The sequence below is a fragment of the Paroedura picta genome, chromosome 3, assembly GCF_049243985.1.
Source record: "Paroedura picta isolate Pp20150507F chromosome 3, Ppicta_v3.0, whole genome shotgun sequence".
NCBI lineage: Eukaryota > Metazoa > Chordata > Lepidosauria > Squamata > Gekkonidae > Paroedura > Paroedura picta.
In genome coordinates this window covers 69,636,860-69,659,033 of record NC_135371.1, presented here as the reverse complement: position 1 = coordinate 69,659,033, position 22,174 = coordinate 69,636,860, and the positions used below count along the sequence as shown (strand labels likewise).

At 45.6% G+C, this 22,174-nt stretch overlaps 1 protein-coding gene across 4 annotated transcripts in view; it reads left to right on the top strand.

The window, feature by feature from the left end:
• The window catches only part of HRH2 (histamine receptor H2), a 107,166-nt gene that overhangs the window by 18,733 nt on the left and 66,259 nt on the right, over positions 1-22,174 (top strand). For all 4 annotated transcript variants that reach the window (XR_013229154.1, XM_077326376.1, XM_077326374.1 and 1 more), the window contains one exon: positions 18,372-20,571. Coding sequence is in view for 3 of the 4 variants with exons in the window: in XM_077326376.1 (XP_077182491.1) it covers positions 19,484-20,571 (1,088 nt within the window). In the remaining variant the exon portion in view is untranslated. The remainder of the gene's footprint in view (positions 1-18,371; positions 20,572-22,174) is intronic.

Sequence of the window (22,174 nt, the reverse complement as noted above, 5' to 3'; positions counted from 1 at the left end):
CAACAAATTCTTCCCTGTTAAAACAGTTGTTGTTAACTTGGATTTTGGAACTCTGTGCAGGTTCAGAGGCAAGATTTACTTCCTGACTCTGTGATGGGGGAACTGAGAATATTTCCTCTTCTTTAAAGACAAGAGGTGAAGCTGGGTTACTGGGTCTACTGTATTTTCTTTTCAATGTATTATCTGTGTGGCTTTGGAAATCCAGGACATTTTGCAAATGGGTTTTTACATTTAAAAGTTCACCCTGGAATTCTTTGTTTTTCTTATCAAGATCCTTAATTTCCAAATCTTGTTTCTGGGTAAGAGTTTTAAATTTCTCTATTTCCTTCTGACAGTACTTAGAGGGTTCTGAAGAAATTTCTATGGGGCTAGTTTTGTGTAGCTCACATCTGTCTCTGTTCCTTTTCTCTCTAATGGCCTTTACAAAACCACACATGAGTACAGATGTGGGTTGGTCATGATACCGGGACATGTCTGCTCCAGTATTTCTAAGTTCCTGCCATAGAAAAGTCCTGTTACTGATTCTTTTATTGTGCTGCTGATGGGCAGAATTTCTAGTCTGGAAGTATTTAGGTTTGAGAGTATTTGGGGGAAATTATTTGAAGGGAAACCATTTTGTGGCTTACTCCTTTCTCCTGGCTTTTGTTTGCTCCAGCCATTAGGTGGCTGCAGGGAGCGATTGTCTCTATTCCTATTAGAATTGGGGTGTTTCTGATTAAAGCGGTTCTCCCTCTTGATCCTGTACTGAGAGTGGAGACCATTGTTTGCCTGAATGTTTAAATTTTTGGAGTCCTGGTTAGTGGGAAATTCAAGAGTACCTGATTCTCTAAGCTGGCCTGCAATGGGGAGCTGTTTCTGGATTTCCTGCCTCTCAGTTCTATCTGCAGGGGTTGTAACTAGAACAGGGTGGAAGGGAGCTGAATTTTCCCCTTGGGGTTCTATGAACATTTTGGAGGTTATTTCTTCTGGCAGAGGCTCAGAAGGTAGAAGGGGAAGAGTCTCTGTATGAATTGTGGCAACTAGAGCCCTTTGGAGCTCTAACTGCTTTTCAAGTTGCTGCATTTTTCTATGGCATGCCTCATGGCTTACTTGAGCATGCTTGGCCACATTGTTCTCCACTAGGAACTGTGCAGCTCCCTTGATCTTAACTAGCTCTGCTTCTAGCTCGAGAATGCGAGCCTCTGCTACCTCAGCTCTTTGCTTTGTGGCCTGGAGCTGACCTTCTAATTCCTGGATGGTCTGAAGCTGATGAGCCTTCTCCACCCGTGCACTCAAGCGCTCAGTTCTCATGTCCTCCATCTCGTCGGAGAGGTGGATGATATGAGCCTCACGCTGTTCCAGGAGATCAGCTAACTCGGCCTCCCGTTGTATGAGACGGTCAGTCAGCTGAGCTACCTGCTCCTTCACTAGGGCATCCTTCTCCTCTAGGGCATGTCGCAGCTCAGCAATCTGGGCTACACTGTCCTGAAAGGCAACAAACATAACCCAAGTGGCATAAAAGTCCTTACTGCCACCCCCGAGCTTCCTGGTGTTACACCATTCTTGGAAAGCCTCGGTAAGGGTTTCCAGGGGGTTGGAGCTTTTGAAAGCTCCTGGGCGCCAGGGGTTCCGGCCGCCCTTCTTGGTCACCCAGAGTGTCAGTCTGTCTGCCAGTTCCTTACAGGCAATCAGGCCAGTCAGATTCAATCTGGACGCCATTCTACTCTATCAATTTCCAAGACCTTAAAGGGGGCGGGGCGTGGTTTTCTGACTTCTTGTCGCTGGACAAGCAAGCTCAGAGGAGATGAGTATAGGGGCAGCTGCTGCTCGTCTCTTAAACAGCAGGGGAGAGAGGGAAAAGGATCCCGTGGAGTTTAACCTCTTACGGGTGTGGCTAGTTTGTTTTTGGTTGAGAATGGCCAGGGCTCTTCTCAGTTCAGGGCAAAAACTACCAAAACCCAAGCAGATGGCTGATTTTTCCAATCAAGGTTGCCGGAGCGCACTTGATCCTCGGGAAAACCACCGAAAACTGGAGGGTGTTTTTAGGGAAGAAATCACTCTGGGATTTTCTTGTGGCTTCTATATCCTTCAAAGCGGCAATGGGAAAAGGGGGAAGGGCTCCCGTCAAGGCAGGTCCTTACAGGGTTTGGCTAATTTTCTTATTTTATACCGAGATGGCCGGGGCTCTCTTGATTCAGGGACAAAACTACCAAGAAAACCTGAGGGTACCGGGTAATTTATTCGGTTAGGATCGCCCTGGCTTTCTTAAACACGGGGAAAATTACCAAAACCTGGATCATCTGAGCTTCGCAAAGCCCGCTTGAGTTCTCGTGCCACTCCCGACACTCGAAACTCCAACTCCTGTGGCCGCAGGGCAATTTGGTGCTACAGAGAGCGACTCTGCTTGCATGAAAAGTAGCGGTAGGGGGATTTTTCTAGGACTGACCTATGGCTAAGAGGAACTGCCTAACGCCTTCTTACGCTTGGATAATCCCTAGTTGTTGGGTGCATGTTGTCCACCCTTCCGTCTAAGCCTCAGAAAACCTTGCTTCGGTGTTCCTAGCCTTAAAGGAAACTAATCTCCAGCAGGAGCAAAACAATAGCAAAAGGGTAGAAAGGAGAGAAAGGCCAACCGTTTTAGAAAGCACACTTCCAAGAGCACATTCACACACTTATGCCAAGAGTTCAAATGGGCTTTTCCCCTTACGTCCGGGTTACTGGAGAGTGCCATGCGTCCACTTTACTCCCGAGTAAGCCTGGGGCAATTGACTGCATTCTCCACCATAATCTGTTACCCAAATTGCGTGAACACGTGTCCTAAACCACGTATCTTTGAGCTTGTGGGGAAGATTAGCCCAAATGCTGCGAGAGGGGGGTAACTTAGCGTTTATGGATCAAAATGCCTATATATACCAGGGTTGATTACACCCGTAGGAACTCAAGGCAAAAACAGATGTAAATGGTAAAATAGTAATATAAGCTTTGATAGTTACCTGTCCGAGGAGTGGTGGGTCAGAGGAAGAAGTACGAACCAGCATGGGAGGTCCCGGGTTGGAAGACACTCAGAGTGTCTGTGTGAAGCCACAGTTTTTATAGGATTTTGGGAAGGGGGCTATGTGACAAGGCTCAGGTAAGCATGTGCTGGAGGTTTCCAGGGTCCCCGGAGATTAGGACAATACCTGGTCAAGTGGGGGTTATGGCTGTAAATGGATTTGGATAAAGGTATTAATGGCTCTGAGGAAGAGAGCCATCAGGTCTAGCTGGCAACATGTCGGGAGGAGATTTCCCCTGGCAGAGGGGCCAAGTGTGAAAAATGTTGCAAGACAAAGGATTTTCCGAGGAGCCCTTAGGCAAACAGGAGGAAGCCAGTCCACTTGCTTAGAAATACAATGGGGGGGGGGGTGAGCTGATGCAAGCTTGAGTCCAGAGGCACCTCTGGGCCAGGCAAAGGCTGTCATTCCAAACCTAAGGCAGAGAGCAAGATTTCTAAGATGGGGTCTGGCCTGGCTTGGCTGACCCTAGCAGTGCCATGGCTTTAGCTTAAGCCTAGACTATTGTGGGGTGCCATTGGTTATAGAAGACAGTGTGCCTGTCAGTGAGGCAGCCCTGCCACACCTTAACAATGGATAGTTACTTTTCTCTGTTTGCTGGATACTGTATTCGGTCTCTCTGCAGGATCCCATAGTAGTAAATGTGAAGTAAGTGTGCAAGTTTCCTTTTTTTCAGAGTTAAGAATGAAATCTTACAATGGCCAGCCTTCAAATGGTTGTATTTATAATGAAATGCTTATAACGAAAACATTCACTATTTCATTTGATTAATGGAGTAGCAGGAGAGGAAAAGCTATCATCTCCTGGTTCAAAAAGGTGAATGCCATTTTGGGCTGAATCAACAGGGGCATCACATCAAAATCACAAGATGTCATAGTCCCATTGTATATGGCACTGGTCAGACCACACCTGGAGTACTGTGTGCAGGCACCTGGAGTACTATGTTCAGCCTGGAGAAAAGGAGGTTGAGAGGGGACATGATAGCCCTCTTTAAGTATTTGAAAGGTTGTCATTTGGAGGAGGGCAGGGTGCTGTTCCCATTGGCTGCAGAGGAAAGGACACGCAGTAATGGGTTTAAACAACAAGTATAACGATATAGGCTAGATATCAGGGGGAAAAATTTCACAGTCAGAGTAGTTCAGCAGTGGAATAGGCTACCTAAGGAGGTGGTGAGCTCCCCCTCACTGGCAGTCTTCAAGCAAAGGTTGGATACACACTTTTCTTGGATACTTTAGGATGCTTTGGGCTGATTGTGCGTTGAGCAGGGGGTTGGACTAGATGGCCTGTATGACCCCTTCCAACTCTATGATTCTAGGATAGAACGTTTTCTGGGGGAAAGGCCCTTCCCACATCCCCATAAAAGGCAAAATAGGAGGAGGTAAGAACTACGGAGTAAATATTATCCCTACAGGGACAGTTGAAAGATATCCATAGACAGCCTTTCTCCTCCACTGAGTAGCCACAAACCGCTTACACAAATCTAGGCTGAGGGCTTCGGAGTCAGGTATCTGCTTTCTGCATCCCTCTTTTTACCAGCTAGACCTCAAATGCTACCTCCGCTGATTGGATGAAAAACATAAACAGCTGGATCAGGAGAGTGACATTTCAATGGCTTTCATTTTTGCAAGGGTAGGCCATTTGGGCTTTTAAAAAAGTAATTCCCTTCCCTCAATTGTTCTATGACTATGGCACTTTAAACACCTGGGGCCATTCCGCACGACTTAAATGTAGCAGAAGTCTTACCTTTGGTAAACGCAACTAATTCAACATTCCGCATGACATCGCACACAATCTGCAACACTCCTGCAACACTCCCGCAAAAATTGCTTCGTTGTAGCGCTTTTCGAGAAATTGGGAAAAGTGGATTCCCCCTGAAGAAATCGCTACACTTCTGAGCACACGCTGCAACACATCAGTGAAAGACATGTGCATTCTTAAGGCAGCGGTAGAAAGAATGTCCCTCCCCCGTTCTCAGCCCCAAACCTCCGGAGAAGCGATCACCATTTTTCCCCCTTAGAACGGCGAAAGCAACGAACCAGCGAGGCTTCTCCAGTTAAAGTCCCTCCATAGAAGTGATTAACACAGTAAAACAAAGCTCCCTACTTCAAGTGTCTTTAAAGTTCTCATGCACAATACAGCCCCCTGTTCGACACTGCCCATAATTTCGGGCACAAATCACACCCATGGGAAGGGGGGGGGGGTGACTTGAGCGTGTAAACGATTAAGTGCCAGCTCATATATGCCAGCAAAAAAGGTCTATCTGAAGCAATGATTGAACACATATTCGTTGCAACGGGTGTGATTGCGTTTTTAAAAAACCGTTCTTAAAGGGAAAAGGGCTTTTCAGGAGCATGAACACAACAGCCCATTGGCTGTTCCATTTGATTAATGCCCAGGGGAGGGAATAAGCATAGAAAAATCTCGCTTCCTTTGTTGCGATTCCAGGGAGACCGGAAACCTGTGGGGAATGAATACAACGCTACTGGGACTTCTGTATTCCACTAAATTTAAAGGTATGTGGAATGACGAAATTCCACTATTTAATATAGCGTTTCTGCATTCTGAAAACATTTGGCAACATTGGTCCTTGTGCGGAAAGCCCCCTGGTATTCATGTACTTCCTTATTCTTCCCCTGAGCATAATTTCCACACTGCGCAGTGGGTCCAAGTCAGTAGTTTTCTCCCCTCCCCACTCCAGACGTCATGGTGCTCACACATGCCTGGTCTAAGCAGATTCTATTCTTTCTTACTGACATCGGCACCCAGTTCCCATTCTTATTTGCAAAAATCAGCAAAAATTCAGCAGCCACTAATCCTGTCCTAAGCCTCTGTGAGCCTCTGTTAATGTTTTTAAAGGATTATTGACAGGAGGGCAGAATTAAAACATGAAGGCACATGCTTAAACAGAGCATGATTTTCCCTTTCTACCTCCTTCTGTACTGAGGAGCGGAACAAAATTCCAATCATGGCTATTTTATTTTTTTAAACATTATGTTTTAAAAAGAGATTGATGTGCAAAATCACTATAGCTGTGTAGAAAATCAAGTGCAGTAGAAAGCTTTGACGCGTAACGTCATTACAATCACTGATTGCTATCAAAATGTGTACAGATCAAATTTATTTGATACAGCACTGTGGCCAGATAAAACAGATAACGAGAAAAAACATTTCACAGTAAAAGATTGCAAAATCAGGGAGCCAGTACAAAATTTAAAATATATAAAATTGTATAGATTGCTATCTTTTTCACAGGAAACAGAATTTTTCTTTTTTTAAAAGTGCAAGCATGTTAGACTTCCTCCAGTTCACACACTGAATAACTGAACGTTTATTACTCTTCAGCATCTGAAGTACATCCAAAGCCTAAGTATCTTACATTATTCCTTGCCTATATATTGTACTAGTTAAATAATGATGTCCTTATCTTTATGCCCAGTTGTTATGTCTATGTTGTCAATGAGGAAGATCACCTTCCTCACATCTGGAAATCCACACTTTCCACATTAAATTCGTACAATTAAAAAAATTCAAATGAGACCAATGAATACAGAAATATGACAATTAAAGTGGGGTGCAGCTGAGAGAATGAACAAGCACCAGTCTGAACTTTTCCTTCCTGTCCTTGGCAATGATTTCTCCCCCCTCCACACACACATACTAAGATGGTGTGGGTTGCTAGGTATTCAACAAACTTTAAGATGAGGGATCAGAACCAGAGTGACATTTGCTAATGTCATAAAGGAACAGATGACTCACTCAAGCAGTTCCAGAAACTGGGAACTTTCTCTCAACCTAAAAGATTGCAGGTTCCCCAATCATAATTTAGTTATTGTCTCCTCTATTGCAGATTTCAAAATACCTTTCTCACATTTGTACATATGAGACAAATTAGAGAAGGGTGATCTGGCAAATGTAGAGAAGTGTGGGATGTAATGATACAAGATTAAGCTTGCCAGTCACTCCAGTCAGCTGGAATCATAAAATCATAGAATCCTAGAGTTGGAAGGGACCTATGGGTCATCTAGTCCAACCCCTGCACTATGCAGGACACTCACATCCCAATCGCTCATCTACTGTAACCTGCCACCCCTTTGCTTTCACAGAATCAGCCTCTTCCTCAGATGGCTATACAGATTCTGTTTAAAAATTTCCAAAGATGGAGAATCCACCACCTCCTGAGGAAGCCTGTTCCACTGAGAAACCGCTCTGTCAGGAACTTCTTCCGGACGTTTAGATGAAATTTCTATGATAGCCCTCTTTAAGTATTTGAAAGGTTGTCATTTGGAGGAGGGCAGGATGCTGTTCCCATTGGCTGCAGAGGAAAGGACACACAGTAATGGGTTTAAACTACAAGTACAATGATATAGGCTAGATATCAGGAAAAAAAATTTCACAGTCAGAGTAGTTCAGCAGTGGAATAGGCTGCCTAAGGAGGTGGTGAGCTCCCCCTCACTGGCAGTCTTCAAGCAAAGGTTGGATGCACACTTTTCTTGGATGCTTTAGGATTGGCCTGATCCTGTGTTGAGCAGGGGGTTGGACTAGATGGCCTGTATGGCCCCTTCCAACTCTATAATTCTACAAAGCGCCGCTGCCGGGGCCTACCTGCCGCCGCCCCCGTCTCAGAAGAAGAGAGCCGACGCGAGATGGAGCCGCCGCTCCATGGAGCCTCTGCGAGCCGCGGATCGCCTTCCCTGGGGCCTGGGGAGCTTTTTTCCGGATCGGGGGGGGAAGGAAAAAAGCTCCCCAGGCCCCGGGGAAGGTGATCCGCGGCTCTGGGGGCTCTGTGGAGCGGCGGCTCCGTCTCGCGTCGGCTCTCTTCTTCTGAGGCGGCGGCGGCAGGTAGGCCTCGGTAGCGGCGCGTCGCGCAACGGCCAGGGGCTCCGTGGGGCGTCGGCTCTCTTCTTCTCTGACGGCGGCGGCAGGTAGGCCCCGGCAGCGGCGCTTCGCGCGACTGCCAGGGGCTCCGTGGGGCGGCGGCTCTGTTTCGCGTCGGCTCTCTTCTTCTTCGAGGGCGGCGGCAGCAGGTAGGCCTTGGCAGCAGCGCAAAGGAGCAACTGCGAGCCGCACTGCGCGCGGCTCGCAGTTGCGCGGGGCTGGGAATCGGAGGGACCAATCGGCAGGCGCTTTGCGCCTGCCAGTCGGTCCCTCCGATTGTCTGTCCGGAGGAAGGGTCCAATCCAGACACTTCCTCATCCCGGACACAACCCGCCTCAGAACGCCTTACAGCTTTATTTAGTCCGTGGCGCCCGTGGCGCCACGGGCGGTGTTAAGATTAGAAAATCAGAAGAAACAATACACTGAGAATCATTTTGAGTAATGGAGTCCCATCTTTAACTGCCAGTTATCTTTTGACATGCTCCATATGCAAAGGCACAACAAAATTATCAACCTGCCTGAAAATGCCTTAAGTTTTCCATCTGTCGTACTAAATAAAAGGGAGATGAGACAAGCTCTAGCTGATATATTTATTTATTTATTTATTTATTTAGATTTATATACCGCCCTCCCCGAAGGCTCAGGGCGGTTTACATTAAAACTAATCAACGATACATGAAACAGTCTTTGTTAAAACATACAGTAAATAATAACAGTGGTTGTAACCATATAACAGAATAATGTAACAGTATAACAGTATAATAAAATAATATAACGATGGAACGGTGCAATACCACAACAGGTCCAGAGCGCTCTGGTGGAGTTCTGGGAGGAAGGGGGGAGATGGGGGGAGGGGGGGAGCGGGGGCCCTTCATTCGCTGTTGGTTGTGCCTGGTCTCAACCAAATGCCTGGCGGAGGAGCTCCTTTTTGCAGGCCCTGCGGAACTGTTTAAGCTCCGTCAGGGCCCTGATCTCCTCCGGGAGCTCGTTCCACCAGGTGGGGGCCAGTACAGAGAATGCTCTGGCCCTGGTCGAGACCAGGCGGACTTCTTTAGGGCCAGGGACTATTAGCCGGTTGGTGGCGGTGGAGCGCAGAGCTCTTTTAGGGGCATAGGCAGGGAGGCGGTCCCTCAGGTACACTGGGCCCTGACCGTGAATGGCCTTGAAGGTAATTACCAGAACCTTTAGTCTGATCCAGAATTCAACTGGCAACCACTGCAGTTGGTGGAGAATGGGCCGGATGTGGGACCTCCACGGTGTTGCTGTGAGGATCCTGGCCGCGAGCATCTGAATAGCATATATACTACAGTGTCTAGCTCTCCCAAATTACAAAGGCAAATTCTTTTGGCTCTAGGAATTTTCTTATATTGTCTCTCTAAAATAATCTGACCAATTATCTTGCTGAACATGTAAAATCATCTCACCGAACATGTCACCAATGTAACTGCCCTTCTATGATTTTTTATTTCCAAGGAATAATGGTATTCAACCAGAGCCTTTATATATCTTGAATTTGAAGATGCTAAATACTCTGTAGAGTGCAAAAGATCCATCTCTCTGTCTATCAGCCTTTCTCAACTTTTTTAACATTGAGAAACTACTGAAACATTCTTCAAGCATCAAGATACCCCAGAAGTGGTGTGATCATGCAGAATATGCTTGGGAAGCCTAGGTGTGTACATGTCCTACCTTAGGGCTCCTCCCCTCCCCACCCTTCCAGGCCCAACAATGACCATATGGGTTATATCATCTGATAAATGTTTCATGAATTTTTAAAAATATATTAAAAATGCATTAATGCCCACTCATTTCGGAAACCCTTCCAGGGCTGTGAGGAAACCCCAGGCTTTCACAAAATCCTGGTTGAGAAAGCCTGCTCTATATTCTTAATCCTTTGTTTAATAGCTAATTTTGTTTTGTCTTCTCTCATCCCAAGTAGTATCAAAAGAGAAAAGCTCAGGCTTTCTATTCTCTTTAAAGTGACTCCGCGCATGACTCCGCGCATGCCTGGTTCATTTTTGGGCTGTGGCGGCAGCCACACAGGGCGCGCTGCCTAGCGGCGGCGCAGCTTAGACGGGAGGAAAAGGGCAGCGACGCAGAGGACCGGTGGAAAGTGAAAGTCGGCGAGCTGGGATCGACCAGGAAAACGGGGGCTCGGCGTGGGGGTGGGAAGAGCGGGGACGGGGGCTGGGCAAGAGGCGGCAGGTGGGTGGCGGGGCATCATGGCGGGGCGGAAAGGAGTCTAGGAAGGGTGGGGGGGTTAGCGGGCAGTTGGCGGCGGACGGGTGCATGAGTCTGTGTGCGAGGTGGTATTTTAAGTGTGGGAAGTGGCGGTGGGGCAGGAAGGGGTCTGGGGAGGGTGGGGGGTTAGGGGGCAGTGGGCGGATGCATGAGTGTGTATGTGTGGGAAGCAGCGGCGGGGCGGAAAGGGGTCTGGGCATGGAGGGGGGGTATTTGGCATGGGCCGGGTGTGTGGTGTTGTGGGGGGGCGGGAAAGGAGCAGGAACTCCGCGTCTTAAACGCGGAGCCCCTGCTCCTTTCCCTAGGGCGATGGGAAGGCAGGAGGACTCACCATGGCAGAAGGCTGTGTGTCCTTCTGAGCAGCGAGTCCCCTTGTGCGCGTGTCTGGGCCAAGCGGCCAATAGGGAGGCGTGCTTCACGCGCCTCTCCAGTGGCCACTTGGCCCTTGAGTGGCACTTGGAGCAACAGGAGCTTCGTGGTTCCTGATTTGCCCCTCAGAGTTCTTATTACGGACAGAGCCCACCCTAACTCCTCCCCAATAGACCTTAGAGCTTTATTTTATCCGCTCCGCAGGAGTGGTTAAAGATGATGAAGAGAGGGCTGAACTACTTAACTCCCATTTCTCCTCAGTCTTCTCTTGTGAGGGAAATAGTGATCAATGTGGAAAAAACGTAACACAACACGGGGGACGGGAATGAAGGCCTAGGATCACTGTTGGAGCAGTGCAGAAACACATCGTTTCTTTAAATGAAACAAAGTGTTCTGGGCCAGATGAACTTCATCCAAGGGTACTAAAAGAACTTACAGATGTCATCTCTGACCCTCTGTCCATTATTTTTGACACTTCTTGGAGAACAGGTGAGGTGCCAGATGTATGGAGGCAGGCAAATGTTGTCCCCATCTTCAAGAAAGGGAAAAAGGAGGATCCGGGTAATTATCGACCCGTCAGCTTGATATCTGTAGCTGGCAAAATTTTGGAACAAATAATCAAGCACTCAGTCCTTGAGCAGCTGGAACAGAGAGCTGTGATTTCTAAGACTCAGCACGGGTTTCGCAACAACAAGTCATGTCAGACCAACCTTATCTCTTTTTTCGAGAAAGTGACTACCTTCTCTCAGACTGTCTGGCTACAGTGATGTATGCAACTTCTATATCAGATTTATGTAACTCACTCTACAGGAGCCTACCCTTGTCTTTGACCAGGAAATTACAGCTGGTACAAAATGCAGCTGCTAGGGTCCTCACTGGTTCATCATGTCAGACCAACCTTATCTCTTTTTTCGAGAAAGTGACTACCTTGCTGGATCAGGCGAATGCCGTGGACATAGTTTATCTGGATTTCAATAAATCTTTTGATAAGGTTCCACATGATATTCTTGTTGACGTTGGTAAAATGCCATATGGATCCCAATTCTGTCAGGTGGATCAATAACTGGTTGACAAATCGTACCCAGAGGGTACTTGTTAATGGTTCAGCATCTTCTTTGAAAAGGGTGACAAGTGGAGCACCCCAAGGATCTGTCCTGGGGCCTGTGTTGTTCAACATATTTATAAATGATTTGGATGAGGCATTAGAGGGGATACTTATTAAATGTGCAGATGATACTAAACTGGGAGGGGTAGCAAACACAACTGAAGACAGCAACAGAATACAGGATGATCTTGATAGACTCAAGAAGTGGCCTAAACTGAATAAAATGAAGATCAATAGGGACAACTGTAAAGTTCTGCATTTAGGTAGGAAAAACCAAATACACCAATATAAGATGGGGGAGACTTGCCTTGGCAGTAGCATGTATGAAAAGGATCTAGGAGTCTTAGTAGACCATACATTGAACATGAGTCAGCAGTGTGACTCAGTGGCTCAAAAGGCAAATGGAATTTTGGGCTATATCAAACTGAGTAGCGTGTCCAGATCATGGGAGGTGATGGTACCGCTTTACTCTGCTCTGGTTCGACCTCACGTGGAGTATTGTGTTCAGTTTTGGGCACCCCGGTTGAAGAGGGATGTTGACAAACTGGAACGTGTCTAGAGGAGGGCAACAAAGATGGTGAGGGGGGGGGGGTTGGAGACCAAGACATATGAAGAAAGGTTGGGGGGAGCTTGGTCTGTTTAGCCTGGAGAGGACATGACTGAGCGGGGATCTGATAACCATATGGAGGATGGAGCAGAATTGTTTTCTCTTGCCCCAGTGGGACGGACCAGAACGAATGGGATGAAATTAATTCAAAAGAAATTCCATCTAAACATCCGGAAGAAGTTCCTCACAGTTAGAGCGATTTCTCAGTGGAACAGGCTTCCTTGGGTGGTGGTGGGTTCTCCATCTTTGGACCTTTTTCAACAGAGGCTAGATAGCCATTTGACGGAGAGGCTGATTCTGTGAAGGCAAAGGGGTGGCAGGTTACAGTAGATGAGCAATTGATATGTGAGTGTCCTGCATAGTGCAGGGGGTTGGACTAGATGACCCATGATTCCTTCCAACTCCATTATTCTATTACTCTATGATTCTATGATTACTGAAAATGTTAGGGGAAAGTCTTTTCTGCTTCTACCTCTCCTTACAATAAAATCATTTCATCAGTGGAAACTTGTCAAAACATGGTGCTTGGCCAGCTACAGTGTTGCAATGATTTCCTCTACAGAGTATTTATGAAGCGATCCCTTGCCTATTTGTAAACTGAGATAAGACATTTTGGAATGGTATTTATATAGTGTGCATGTTTCAGTGCCTAAATATGATTTTGATACCTTTTAGAAGAAACATAGGCTTCTTCTTGGCTTTTGGAGGTAATGCTTACAAGTCACACAGGTCTCTGGCTCTCTCATGTTAATAATGTTACAAGGGTCAAGCTACAGTAAATAAAATTTTTGTATCAAGAGAAATGTTTCATATATGATGTACACAGTAAAAAAAATAATGGTCTGATTTGTTGTTGTTGTTAGGTGTGATGTCGTGTCCGACCCATCGCAATCCCATGGACAATGATCCTCCAGGCCTTCCTGTCCTCTACCATTCCACGGAGTTCATTTAAGCTTGCACCTACTGTTTCAGTGACTCCATCCAGCCACCTCATTCTCTTTTCCCCTCGATCACTCCTAGCATTAGGCTCTTCTCCAGGGAGTCCTTCCTTCTCATGAGGTGGCTAAAATATTTGAGTTTCATCTTCAGGATCTGGCCTTCTAAGGAGCAGTCAGGGCTGATCTCCTCTAGGACTGACCGTTTTGATCCCCTTGCAGTCCAAGGGAGTTGCAGGAGTCTTCTCCAGCACCAGAGTTCAAAAGCCTCAATTCTTTGACGCTCGGCCTTCCTTATGGTTCAACTTTCGCAGCCATACATTGCAACTGGGAATACCATAGCCTTGACTAAACGCACTTTTGTTGGCAGGGTGATGTCTCTGCTTTTTATGATGCTGTCTAGATTTGCCATAACCTTCCTACCCAGGATCAAGCGTCTTTTAATTTCTTTGCTGCAGTCCCCATCTGCAGTGATCTTGGATCCCAGGAAAATAAAATCTGTCTCCATTTCTTCCCCATCTGTTTGCCAGGAATTGAGAGGGCAGGATGCCATGATCTTCGTTTTCTTGATGTTGAATTTCAAGCCAACTTTTGCACTCTCCTCCTTCACCCGCATCAACAGGCTCTTTAGTTCCTCTTCACTTTCTGCCATTAGAGTGGTATCATCTGCATATCTGAGGTTGTTGATGTTTCTCCCTGCAATCTTGATCCCTTGTGACTCCTCTAATCCCGCCTTTCTCATGATGTGCTCCGCATACAAGTTAAATAGGCAAGGCGACAGTATACAACCTTGCCGAACTCCTTTCTCAATTTTGAACCAATCAGTGATTCCATGTTAAGTTCTCACTGTTGCTTCTTGACCTGCATATAAGTTTCTCAAGAGACAAATAAGATGCTCTGGTATTCCCATCTCTTTAAGAACTTGCCACAATTTGTTGTGCTCCACACAATCAAAGGCTTTAGCATAGTCAATGAAGCAGTAGACGTTCTTCTGGAACTCCCTAGCTTTCTCCATGATCCAGCGTATGTTGGCCTCTAGTTCCTCTGCCTCTTCGAAATCCTGCCTGTACTTCTGGAAGTTCTCGGTCCACATATTGCTGGAGCCTAACTTGTAAAATTTTGAGCATAACTTTGCTAGCATGAGAAATGAGTGCAATGGTGCGGTAGTTTGAACATTCTTTGGCATTGTCCTTCTTTGGGATTGGAATGTAAACTGACCTTTTCCAATCCTGTGGCCATTGTTGAGTTTTCCAAATTTGCTGCCATATTGAGTGTAGCACTTTTACTGCATCATCTTTTAAGGTTTTGAATAGTTCAACTGGAATGCTGTCACCACCACTAGCTTTATTGTTGCTCAGACTTCCTAAGGTCCATTTGACTTCACATTCCAGGATGTCTGTCTCCAGGTCAATGACCACCCCATCGTGGTTATTAGAAATGTTAAACTCACTGTTCTATAGTTCTTCTGTATAATTTTGCTACCTTTTTAAATCTCTTATGCTTCTGTTAGGTCCCTACCATTTTGGTCCTTTAACATACCCATCTTTGCATGAAACGTTCTCTTCATATCTCCAATTTTCTTGAAAAGATCTCTGGTCCTCCCCATTCTATTGTTTTCTTCTATTTGTTTGCACTGTTCATTTAAGAAGGCATTCTTATCTCTTCTAGCTTTTCTCTGGAATTCTGCATTCAATTGGGTGTATCTTTCTCTTTCTCCCTTGCCTTTCACTTCCCTTCTCTCCTCAACTATTTGTAAAGCTTCTTCAAACAGCCATTTTGATTTCTTGCATTTCTTTTTCTTTGGGATGGTTTTAGTTGCTACCTCTTGTACAATGTTGTGAACCTCCATCCATAGTTCTTCAGGCACTCTGTCTATCAAATCTAATTCCTTAAATCTATTTGTCACCTCTACTGTATATTCGTCGGGGATATGATTTAGTTCATACCTGAGTGGCCTAGTGCTTTTCCCTACTTTCTTCAATTTAAGCCTATATTTTGCAACAAGAAGCTGATGATCTGAACCACAATCTGCTGCTGGTCTTGTTTTTACTGACTGTATAGAACTTCTCCATCTTTGGCTGCAGAGCACATAGTCCATCTGATTTATGTGTTGACCATCTGGTGATGTCCATGTGTAGAGTCGTCTCTTGGGTTGTTGGAAAAGAGTGTTTGCTATGACCATTGTATTCTCTTAAGGGTCTGATTAACAGGCTACAATAAGAGTCCACAGGATTTTATTTGTGCAGGGAGTGCCATCTTGGTGTAGTTGTTAAGAGTGACAGTCTCTAATCTGGAGAAACAGATTGGACTCCCCACTCCTTCACATGCAGACAGCTGGGTGAACTTGGACTAGTCACAGTTCTGTTACAGAACAGAAAAGTTATTTCAGAACTCTTTCAACCCCACCTATCTCACAGAGTATTTGTTGTTGGAGGGAGGAAGAGAAGTTAATCGTTAGCTGCTTTGAGATTCCTTTGGGTAGTGAAAAGTGGGGTATAAAAACCAGCTCTTCATCTTGACTGATGACATACACATCTGGAAACATCCTTTAGTCAGCCATCTGCAGAGAGTTGCGAAGAAGAAATATATATGGCTTGGTTGTGTCTAACCCCCAGCTAGAGCAGTATTTTAAGTGATAAGGGGCTTTTCTGTGGCCTCCATCAGCCAACTGTTCGGCAGAAGGAGAATGTTCCCCGCCCTCAAAAGGAATGCCTGCACCCATGCCCTCAGACTTCCCTGGACAGCCTTGGAGCAATAAGGGCTGGCACAGCCTGTCCAAGCCTCTGTTCTTATCCCCCTTGGCAGCCCTATTGACCTCCTCTCCCTGCGGTGGTCAGGAGCAGACTGACAGTGATGTCTCCAGATTGCCCTGGGTGGGCGGGCTCTGTCAGAAGTTTGGCCCAATGATTGGGCCAAAGTCCTGAGTGGGTGTGACCTGGCTGAGGAAGGGCCCAATCGGGATGCGCTTTGCACGTCCCAATTGGGCCCTGCCTCTCACAGGCCATGCCCAGTCTCCACCCACTTAGCCCTTAGCATTTTATTAATAACAGCCCCTGCTGTTATATATGTGAGAATAGTGCTCTTCTCATGAGAGTAGAAATCTCTTTACACAATTTCACTAAACCTTAAAACAATTCTGTAAGATGCGAAGGGAATTCTAGCCTATATCTGAAGTTTTAATAAATACATTATGAGAACTCCCAGTTTTTGTGATATGTCCAGTAACACCAAAATATAAGAAAAACACATATATAGGAGACTCAAACCATTTGTGTATTACTGGTACTATTGAAAATGTTGAACTATTAAAAATGTTTGTTGTATTCTGGTTTAGTTTCATTAATACTTTTTACTTTGCATCTGACACTAACTTCAAAAAGTAGTTTGGTAATCTGTTCAGATATTTTGACATATTTAGAAGCATTTTATGCAGAATACTATCAAGCACGTTTGCTTGTGATATAGTTATAAAATGACATTTCAGAAACTTTGGAAAATGTATTATTATTCTAAACTAGCTTCAAAGCCCGTTCCTAAGAATGGGCCTTGAAAGGGTCCCCTCCCCTGGCCCCTGGCCAGGCAGCTTAAGGTGGCTTTGGGTCATAGCTCGCAGCCAGATCAAGTGGGGCGGGTGGGTGCTGGCCAGCTCATTATCAGGGCCGGGACAGAGCTCCTTAGCAGTCAGCTAGTCAGCTCCTTAGCAGTCCTTAATGAGCAGTAGGCCGGGAGGTCAAGAGGCCCTCGTTAAGAGGCCCTCCACCATGGTCCTTTGCCCAGGGCCTCTCCCCTTTCCTGCTGCTGGCTCCAGGCACTGAGGTGTCTGAGAGCAAAGAGGCTAGAGTCCAGGGACGGAGGGTGGGAGCTGCAGGGGCAGGGCCAATCAGGGCAAAGCTGGCTGTACCCTGATTGGCTCTATTCCAACTTGGACACCCAGACATGTCCCACCCCCTAGGCTGTTTCATAAATATATAGAGGAACAACAATGGATAAGGATTATGCATTTTTATACGTCATTATTCTGTTTTGGCAGAAAGTTTCCTCTTAGCTACCGTGGTGTAGTGGTCAAGAGTGGTGAGTTTGAGTTCCCCACTGCTGGGTGACACTGGGCCAATCTCATTTCTCTCACAGCATTCAGCCCCACCCATCTCCCAACGTGTCTGTTGTGGGGAGATGAAGGGAAGGCAGCTGTAGGGCACTTAAATACTTAAAAACCAATTCTGCTTAGTTAGTGGAGAAAGGAAAAAATGTTAATTGTGCCTAAACCCATATCAGCCCAGCCACAACCCACCAATCATGGTACAATGTGACAAGCAGTTGCAAACAGTCAATCAGATCCATGCTAATGTGGCCTTACTTCCCCCATATATTTACCTGTTTATATAAAAGCTTGAGGTGGAAACTGGGCAGCCCTAACACTGTCCAGCTGCCCCAATGTCTCCTGTTGCACTGAGCAGCATATTTTAGGGGACCAAGGGCAGGAGTTCTTCTGCTATAGCAGATGGCCTGGAACCCCTATTTTAGACCATATGGGTCTCACAACCATATAACTCCCCTGGGGTCTGAAAGGAATATTTGGGGAACAGAACTCAGGAAAAGCCAAGATTCTAGTATCCACAGATTCTAGGGTCCAACTCAAATCCTCTTTCATTGTCTATTATTATTTTGCCTTAGTGATCAAGTATAAGGTTGAGAATGATGCCTCTGTGTCCTAGAACAATTTTTTGTCCCTATGTATATATATTTTAGCCTTGCCCCCTGTTCCTGTCATATCCATTTCAGAGATTACCCAAATAATATGATTGACACTAACACCTGGAACTGCATGAGTGATGTGAAAGCATTGGTGCAAAAGAAGCTGCCATGTGGTTTTTTCTCACTAAGACTGTTTATGCACTGGAAATTTCATGCCGAGCTGCAGGATGGAGTTTTAGTCGTGGCAGGTTGCCTCACCTCTTCCTGGACCCACACGGGGGACCATTTGGCTTGGTGCACTTCATCCCCCCCTGATTTGTGCTCCTGCATGGGAGCTGGGGCAGGAAGTTCCCAGTGCATAAACGGTCTTAAGAGAGGCCCCCACAAAGTTTCTGATTGTTACAACAGCTATTTCCCCATGTCTATAACAGGTTTTAGAGCAACATTTAAAAAGTCACACATATGTCTAGTTGGAGAAGTCCTGAACTGTGTAATCTGATTCTAATTATTCTTTCCAGATATTCTTCCTCTTCCTCAACTATTTTGAACTATCTTCAGAGCAGAGACCATGCCTAAAAATGAAGATATAGTTGAGACTTTTTGTACTGTTTTCTGGTCTGTTTCCACATCATATGACAACATGCAATGATTTCTCTGAAAGGAGGGGGAAAGAGAGTGAAAGAAAGACGGAAGCTGATACTAAAGAGACTTGCCACAATATAAGAAGAACCCTGCTGAATCAGACCAAGGTTCCCTCTAGTTCCACCTGTGACCAGCCAAATTCTTCTTGGGAGATTAAATTTCAACATGAACATATTTTGCTCTATTGTGTGTCCAACCAACTGTTAGGAGATATATGATCACAAAAAAACATTGGATTCACTTAGATGTCATTACTAACTGCTAATGAAAAACTTACCCATCAGAACAGTGTGATTTAGGATCTAGGATCAGGTTTGAATCTTGACTTTGCCATGGAAAATTGCTAGGTGACCTTGACCAGTCACATGAACATGTGAACACCTGAGGCTGCCTTATACTTACTGAGACCATTGGTCATTCATGTCAGTGTCATCTATTCTGACTGGCTTCAGCTCCCCATCATCTCAGACTGAAGTCTTTCATATCACCTACTTCTGATATTCTTTAAAAAAGAGAGAGAGAGATGCCTAGGATTGAAACTGGGACCTCCTGCATGCCAAGCAGATATTCTGCAGCTTCTCCAGACACATATTTTCAGCATAGGGTTCTGTGAGTATAAAATGTAGGAGAGGATAATGATGAAAGCTGCTTCAGGTCCCCATTGCGGAGACATAAGTGTTCTGTACAAGCTATACATCTGAGGATTTCTCTTGAAGTGAATTGATGATATTTGGGGTGGGGAAACCTTTTAGTAGCTTGATATGCAGAGAATTTGTTCTTAGCATCTTTTCCGAGAAAACATGCCTTTATGATATGGCTATGTGACTATGATGCAAGGAACTGATAGTGACTGCTGATAGAAAAGATCTGTACAAGTGCTTCATAAAACCAAACATCAACATCTTTCTCTGAGTACCTGAAGGACAGCTGATATACACGCCTGGGTCTGTTGCTTCTCTGTCTCTCTCTACTACACACACTTCATACCATGGATTTTTCACAGAACCACAAAAATGTTGCTGAGCTTGGTGACCTCTCGAGTAAAGTGTTGACTGGAATTGTTCTTGCAATCATCATTATAGTGACTGTCTGTGGAAATGTAGTTGTGTGCCTGGCTGTTGGATTCAACCGGCGGCTCCGCACCCTGACTAACTGTTTCATTGTATCTTTGGCTGTCACGGACCTGATGCTGGGCCTGCTGGTGCAGCCCTTTGCAGCCATGTATGAAGTCTCCAATCATACATGGTACTTATCGCACACCTTTTGCGATATCTACAATAGTCTAGATGTCATGCTGTGCACAGCCTCCATCCTCAACCTCTTCATGATCAGTCTCGATCGCTACTATGCTGTCACAGCACCACTCCGCTACACCACTTTGGTCACTCCTCGACGTGTGGCCATGATCATGACCATTATCTGGGTGGTATCAATCATGGTCTCATTTTTGCCCATCCATTTGGGCTGGAACACTAATGGTACAACAGACCATAACCCTCAAAAGTGCAGTCTTGGGGTCAATCCTATTTATGGACTAGTGGATGCCTTGCTTACATTCTACATCCCTTTGATTATCATGTGCACTACATACTATCAGCTATTCAAAATAGCCAGGGAGCAAGCAAAGAGGATCAACAATGTCCCCGGTAACAAGAAGGTCAGCCATGTGTTGCCAACTGTGAATGAGCACAAAGCCACTCTTACTCTTGCAATTGTGATGGGGGCCTTCATTATTTGCTGGTTTCCTTATTTCACTGTGTTCATATATCGAGGCATCCAAGGGGACAATGCAGTGAGAGCAGACTTGCTGTCTATTGTCACGTGGCTTGGGTATGCCAACTCAGCTTTAAACCCTATCTTATATGGCACTCTGAACAGAGACTTCCGAACTGCTTATCAGCAATTGCTCAGGTGTCAGAGGATTGGGCCAGAGGCAAGAAAGCCTCCCCAGATACCCAGACACCATATGAGGGACCAGGCCCATGAAGAGGCACTGAGTAAGCAAGAAGATATACCTCTACAGTTGCATGTGAGAAATGGCAAGGAGAACCCTCTCACTCAAGATAGCTTGGAGAGGTAAGATCTCTGTCTGATGTTGCTTTTTCTGGTATAAATGAATAGTTGGGAAACAGGTTGTTCAAGCACTGTTTAGGTTCAGAATGAATTGATATCAGCATCCACTAGCACAGTGTTTCCCAGTCTATGGGCTGGGACCCAAGAGTGGGTTGCACACCGATAGGGTTGCTAGCTCTGGGCTGGGAAATACCTGAAGATTTGGGGAGTGGACCGCAGCATGCGGGCAGAGTGCATGTGGATCAGAGAAAACAACAAAGAAAGACACATTAACAAACGTGGAACTATTTAACTATAGGAACTATTTAATAAATAACTTAATACTGCATACTTAGAGGTAAAGATAAGGTTCCTATTCTAGTCTAAATAGCTGGATGGAGAGAGATGCTTGAGGCATCTCCCTTCCATCATGTTGCAGGCTTGAGAAAGGGGGAGGAGACTGGAGAAACAGGAAATTACCCTCTAGGAACAGGCCAGTGAGATCAAAGGGGAGCGGTCAGTGTCCCTGTCTATCTCACTAACTCTATGGTAAAGAGAGTTCCTGTTTACAGCCTCACAAGTCAGGAGACATGGCACAGAGAGCTGTTTTCCAACACAGCCATTTTCTCCAGGGGACATGATCTCTTTAGATCTCTATAATTCCACGGCATCCCCGGGTTCCACCTGAAGGTTGGCATCCTTTGACAGGTTACCTTCCCTAATGGCTGCTCCTGCTTTTTGCCATCTTCCCTTTCTTTCCTCCTTACCAACTTCTTACATCATCATCATCATCATCATCATCATCATCATCATTATTATTATTATATTTATATCCCGCCTCCCTCCGAAGGCTCGAAGCGGCTTACATAAAAACCCCTCCCCTAAAATCCATAACAATAACATAAAATTACAGTAAATAACGACCAATTAATCAACAATAACAACAATAACAACAATAACAATAGATGGCAATACTAATCATCGAGTCTCTACCGCCTCAGCTACAGGGAGCTGCCAAATTTCATGAGGGGGGGGCCTGATCCTCCTCACCACCCGGCCTCACCATAGGCCTGGCAGAAGAGCTCCATTTTGCAGGCCCTGCGGAATGCTGGTAATTCCCGCAGGGCCCTCATTCTCATCTCCCCCTCCCTCTTTCAGACAATAATGAGGAGGGAAAAGTCACCTGGCAGCTCAAAACTTCAGAGTAGTTGCTGAAAGAAGGAGAGGGTTACAAATTAGGTGGAAGCTGTTCAGCATACCATTGAAAAATCAAAGAAGGATAGAAAGATAAAAAGAGGCATGTGCATGCATGGTCTCTGGCTTGGTGTCAGTCCTTCAGCAGCCCAATGTCTTGCCCAGACCCCCTTGTGTCACTGCCCCCTAACCTGCTGTCAGCTTGAACCCTATGGGTTCTCAGAGCATGTGTATGCAAATAAATAAAGTCGTATAAATAAATACATGTGTATGGTTTATTAGAAGAAATTTTGAAATATCAATTTTTCATTGTATATTACAGCATAATCTTCTAAAATGAAGCAACTCAAAAATAAAAACAGCTAGCTCATCTGATTATATGTTTGGTGTAGTGGCTAGGAGTGCGGACTTCTAATCTGGTATGCCAGTTTCG